Here is a 6,228-nt window from a genome sequence, read left to right on the forward strand (position 1 = left end):
AGCAGGAAAAATGGGCAGCGTGTGGATTTCAGGGACCAATTGAGATGGCTAGACGGCTGGTTCAGAGCATCTCCAAAACTGTAGCTCTTGTGGGGGTCTGCAGTGGTCACTCAGTACCTATCAAAAGGTGTCCAAGGAAGGAAAAGTGCTGAACTGGCGACAGGGTCATGGGTGCTCATTGATGTACGTGGGGGGCTGGCCTCTGTGGTCCGATCCTACAGACGAGCTACTGTAGCTCAAATTGCTGAAAAAGTTCATGCTAACCAGTGTAATAGAGAATTACAGGGTTGCTCTCTAAAGCAACGCATATTTAAACCAAACTGAGACTGAGATTCTGTGTAAAATTAAGTCTGAAATGTATTGGTGAATTCAGCTCAGGTAACAATAAACCACAATTCCATGATTCGTTTTTCAGCATTTTATCTTTATCTTGAGTCTCAATACCATGAGGATCTCACAACCGAGGATGTTTACCTCATCCACTAGATGTCACCAGTTATTTATTGCTTTTCTGACTCACAATGACTTTTTGAGCAATTAACTTTATATTTGTCAGTGAAGCTTGATATTGTTCTCCAGGTTGGCCTACGGGAGTCAAAGAGCAAATAAATCCAGAAGAAGAGATCATTAAATGAAAATGGGAAGTGGTTGTCAGCACAATGACCAGCTGCAGAGGCCAGTGGGAACCATGTTCCTGAGACAATAAGTGGATGTTTGTAGATAAAAAGAAGCTAGAGTAGACAAATTGCTCCCAAGTACATCCGATATTTGTATAATGTTTGTTTTTAAGATGACGACAGTGTGACAAAACCAGCTGTGCTGCAATCCCTCGGTACACAAACACACATACAGACAGAATGTAAGCACATACAGACTGCAGTCACACACACACACACACACTCCCTCCCATGTAATGTCCTGTAATGTCACTTTCCAGCTGACTGAAGAGGAGGTATGTGGTAATAGAGGGAAGGGGTTCGTGGTGTGGAGGAGGAGAGAGGTTGTAGGGTGTGTGTATGTGTGGGAGAGAGGGTGTGTGTGTGTGGGGGGGGAGTGTCATTGGGGAAAACCCGCTCTGGGCTGAGGCTTCTGTGGGCCTCCACCTGACACAGCACTCAACAAGACACAAAAAGTAGGAAATTCCCCTCGTCTTGTCTGATCTAACAAAGGAAGTATTTGCTGGCTTTGGAGGAATTTCATAGCAACATATGCCAAATAATAGGCCAAGCCCGCTGCAGTGTGTGTGTGTGTGTGTAAGAGCGACAGCCACTGCCCTGGCTGGCTGGAGCTGTTTGCCAACTCAGCTGCAAATTTCTATTTGGTATCTCAGCTATGAAATGAGTTCATCGTCTGTAGTGACACAAAATGTTTTTTTGTTTTTTTTATTTTAAGTTTATGTGCACATAAAGTAAATATAAATATAATATTCTCCTAATCCCAACAATTTAAATATAAATAAATACAAATAAATACATACAGGATGTCATAGTATATGATAATAGTTCTGTACATAATCCTCATAATCCTTGAACCTAAACTCTCCAGTGAAGAGCTGTGTCGTCATCTAATACAGCAGAGAAAGTCTAGCCTACTACAATCTCAGGTCAACATAAATAATGTACAAAAAGTGCCTAAAATAGAAATAATGTTACAAACTGTTACAGTTTATAGGATTTTAAAAAATCAGGACTGCCTGTTCAGCTACAAGCTTTATCTCCATTGAGATTTAAAAATGTCTACATCACCATAAAGATGAATAACAAAAGAATTGTTAAAAAAACAAGAAAACTTATGGCACTGTGCAGAGCTGTGTATCATTTCTCTTAGTTTCACAGCAAAGAGTCATTTTAAAGTGCAAACACACCAAAGAAAGTCTTGCCCTCGTCGGTCTCCAGCTGTGATGGCTGGTTAGTTTCTGTCCACAGTTTGTCTCCTTTATTCAGCTGAAACACTGCGCCCAGATAAATGGCATTGTACCAGCCCTGTCCGCTTCTGTAGCTGTCCTCCTGAGCGGTGTTTTGGCACGCTGATCTCACCGCGCTCATCAGAGAGGCTCTGCTGCCTATGGAGTCTGAGTAGCGCCAGATCCTGTGGCTGAGAGGTGTGAGGCGTTTTCCTGCGCTTTCCTCTTCACCATCGTTGCAGGAGACTCTGAACGACGCCTGGCTGTAGACGAAGTAGAGGCCAGATTGTGGGATGACAATCTGGTTGTTTGCCAGTTGGAAGCCGCCTTGAGCGAAAGCTTGGCCTTGGCCATCCTTCCACTCTAGCTCGGCTGTCAAACTCTCGTCGTCGTAGCTACCTGGAAAAAGAGCAAGAAGAAGCACTGTTAAAGCCTTGAAACGCCTTGATTCTTCTCTCCACAGAGGTAAATGATTAACAGCTATGTTACAAGGAGAGAGTTGAATGAATAACCTATGAAACAACTTCCTTATAGTGCTCCTGACTAATATACTTCTAAAACAAAAGCTGCAAACATCACACAGGTAAAAGAAAGAGTCTGAAAGGCTCCTTTGAAAGCCAAGCTCATGAGCCCATTGTTTGCTGGAGACCAAATCAAGGTAAGCTATGACTCACCTTCTAAATGGATGGCTGCCTTGGCTTTGCTGCTGATGCGCTTCAGTGTGTAGTGGGGATCTGAGAAGAGGAAGACAAATGTGAGCTTGTCTCAAATAATCCACAAAGACTATATCAAAGAATATATCTCACAAAACCTCTTAGTGTTTTTTGTAAATGAGCACCCACGCATATAATCACCTGTTTTCTCAGCAGTGTCCTTCTCGATTAGTGCTTCGGTTTGGCCTGATTGCGTCTGTGTGGAGGGGAAAAAAATGGATTAGACATATAAACACAGAAATGTCCTTTCTTAAAAGAAAAATGGGGATCTTAAAAGATTTCTTATTGAAGCTATTCCTTACCATCATTTCTGGCTTTCCACTCCAGTACCAAGCAAACAGCAGGACACCTCCAAAACACAGGGCCACAATGAGAATGGCCCCAGACACCGTCCATATCCGCTGTGTAGAGGACTTCTTTTCTACCATAACCACTGTCCTCTCCTCAAGACCCATCTCCACGTCACCTGGTGCAGTTGTGTATGCCACCATACTGTGCACAACTTGGATGTTAGTCGTTACTGCTTGCTGTTTAGAAATATCTGCCAGCTGAACACTTGGCTGTATGCTGTGTCTTGAGGTGCTTCCAGTGCTCTGTGATGATACTTCTCTCTTTGTGTTGCTATTGTGTTAGAATGAACTTCTGCCAGGGAGCTTGTAGTATTTATGCAGTGGCAGCTGCTTCTGCAGAAGGGAAACTCCAGTGATGTCACTCTGTAAGCGGAGACAGTGCAGGAGGCAGCAGCAGAGCAACCTGGGCCACGGAGAGAAATGAGCCGCGGCTGGGAAAGAAAGAGAAGTCACAGAATTTTTAGTGGAGTTTTACCAGAGTGCGGAACCCAACGGGAGTCGCGGTTTCAAGATGGGAAAGTGGTTGGTTGCTACTTTTGGGTTTTAGAAAAGTCACAGTGTTATAACACACAGACATTCATGCTAAAACACAAATAGTGTACAAATACTGAGACAGACACAAAGTCATAAACACATAAAACATATTGAGCTCATTACTGACTTGAGCCACCCACAGAATGTAAGCTCTGTTAAGGTTTACGCATAAATCCACTGCTCACCAACATTTTGAGGTCACATCGGACCAGATGTTTTAAAAGACCACAAAAATGTCAGTGTGTAAACAATCCACCTGTTCATCAGTTGCTTTGGTAAGTGTTTGTGGTTTAGCATTTATAAATGCCACATAAAAGATTAATAAATGGTTTATAACATGCAATAATGTAGTTGTAAGTAGATATAAGGACGTTTCTAAGTCTTTATTAATGTGTAGTATTTGTCAACTATAACTATAATGTCTCCTATGAAGACACATTTTATATTATTACAGCTGTGTTTGATAATATTATCATTCATTATCTACTTATACACCACTTATACACACTGTAGTGTGTTAAAGGCTAAACAGGGAGAGGTTAGACTATTTTAATATTTATATTTACCCTATTAGCAAAGGTTTAGTAGTATTGCGAAATACCTACTCACTGATAGTCATCTGCTTTACACAGGTGATATCCAACATATTACCTAAAATTATATAAATCCTTTTTTTATGTCATGTATAAATAAAAACAAAAGATATACTTCAAATGTTGTGCTAAAACAAAAGCAAAACATTATGAGACGTAAAAGATCAATAACTAACTAATTTAAAAACACTGGAATTTGTTGTATTAAAATACCCCAGGAGTACCATATTGTGGATTTAGGAGACCTTTTCCTTTTCCTTGTGACATCTTTACATAAAAACACCAACTCTTTTTGAAAACTACCTCAGTCTCAAAAGAGAAAACTATGTTAAAACAAAACTTGGCTGCTCTCGTCTTTCTGTTTCAGAACTGGGAGGTGATGCAACTCAGTTCAAACCCCTCAACAAACTGGTTTTTACACTTCTCCTTATTTCACTGTCTCTGCCTCAGTTTCCCTGTTTCACTTTCTCACCTGACTTTTTGCGTTTGAGAAAGAACTTTAAAGTGTGTGGGCTTTTCTTCACACATGCCTGAAATGCCCAGTACCTTCTGTTTTCATTTGTCAGATCTTTTTTTTTTAAGCAACAATCTCTTTCTCACTCACTTTCCCTTCTAATTGCTCTGCTTGTGAGTGAATTGTGTCTTTGTGTATCTTGGAAACCCATCAGGTCGCAAGTGCTGCAACGCTGAATATTTACACTGTGGTTTTAAGTGTGTATGTGTATGTATGTGTGCATGTTTCGGTGAGTATCTGGCCATGACAGTTTCATTCCAACATGCAAACACTTAGCGACCGCAAGATGTTACAGGATGATATCATCATCACCATCATCATATGCACCCACATGACACACAAACAAACAAATACATATATTGCTTCTTTGCAGTTCCTCCTGCTCACCCACAACCTCTTGATTATTCATAAGACGATTCACTTAAAGAAGCTGTTAGTTATGATATCCGGTGACTGTACAGGAAGTTCACACACATGGTAATCCCGGCTTTAAAAATAACCATGATTTTAAAGATCCATAAAGACATTAGTTCTCTAAAAGTAAAACAGGAGTCAGAACCACATGAAATATCAGGAGGATTGGCATTGGGAATTTGGTCAGAAGAATTGTATCCCCTTTTTCATCACACCTGACATTAAAAATAAACAACTCAATACCCAAGACCAGGAGATTGTGAGGAGATTATGTGGGCTCATAAATGGCTCATTCATTCCCTCACTGGTCATGTGAAAAGATAACCATCCTGAGAGAATATATCTTTAACCTTTAGAGACATTTTAGGTCATGAAATATGGATAGAGAATAGAGATAAGATAATGAATCTTGGATTGATAAGAGAGAAAACTGTGTTAAGTGATCTGTTTCTGCATCTGCTGGTAGAAAAAAGGAACCTCTCAGTTATAAACAACGGATGTACAGTAAAGAATATATGTTTGATGTGTAATGGAAAAACTGACATTTTCCCTGAGGAAGTAAATGGAAAAGAATAGATCAGATTTACTGATTCACAGTGAGGACACCTCAGTCATGTCTGGCTGTGAATGACTCAAAAAACTAAATGTACATGAATTCAGTGGATCAAGAAATGTACCCCACTTGGTTTCCATCCTCTGTGGATGTTTTCTCTCATTTTATTTTGTAACATATACTAAAATTGTTACAAAAAAGTGCATAACCCGCCACCTCATATAATGTACTTCTTTTTTATCATACTGTGCAATCTGTTGAACTTTTCAAAGGTTTGACAAAAAAACATGTTTTCCCAGTAAGAGGTCATCTGTAATATGTAACTCCCTCTAGATTCCTCCAAGAAACAACTACCTCTTTTCATGGAGCCGGAAACTGAGCCTCCCCAGTTTGAGCCTTCATATCTGGGTGACCTTTTAATTTCCCTGTGTGACTGAATCATCATCAGTCGTCACCTATCGTGACATATCTCCCACATGTAACTTCCCCTGTGATATCTGGAGCACTTTGCAGAAGCCTTCTTTTGTTCTTTGCTGATTTTGCTCATGGAATGCATCATGAAATCCCAGTATTGTGCGGTCATCATGCAGTGGAGCTTAATCACAGCGCCGACAGAGATTACCTCAGGGCAGGAAAGAAAGGGCTAAAGGAAGG

At 40.5% G+C, this 6,228-nt stretch overlaps 1 protein-coding gene across 1 annotated transcript; it reads right to left on the bottom strand.

Moving 5' to 3' along the window:
• Nucleotides 1–1,396: 1,396 nt before the first annotated feature.
• On the bottom strand, nt 1,397–3,228 carry tnfb (tumor necrosis factor b (TNF superfamily, member 2)). The gene is made up of 4 exons (XM_035672370.1): nt 2,919–3,228; nt 2,758–2,812; nt 2,578–2,637; nt 1,397–2,302 (listed from the first exon to the last, which is right to left on the bottom strand). Exons 1-4 carry the CDS (start codon nt 3,105–3,107, stop codon nt 1,848–1,850), a joined length of 759 nt encoding a protein of 252 aa, XP_035528263.1. The 5' UTR covers nt 3,108–3,228; the 3' UTR covers nt 1,397–1,847.
• Nucleotides 3,229–6,228: the final 3,000 nt, after the last annotated feature.

The sequence above is a fragment of the Morone saxatilis genome, unplaced genomic scaffold, assembly GCF_004916995.1.
Source record: "Morone saxatilis isolate NCDOM2014 unplaced genomic scaffold, NCSU_SB_2.0 Contig24, whole genome shotgun sequence".
NCBI lineage: Eukaryota > Metazoa > Chordata > Actinopteri > Moronidae > Morone > Morone saxatilis.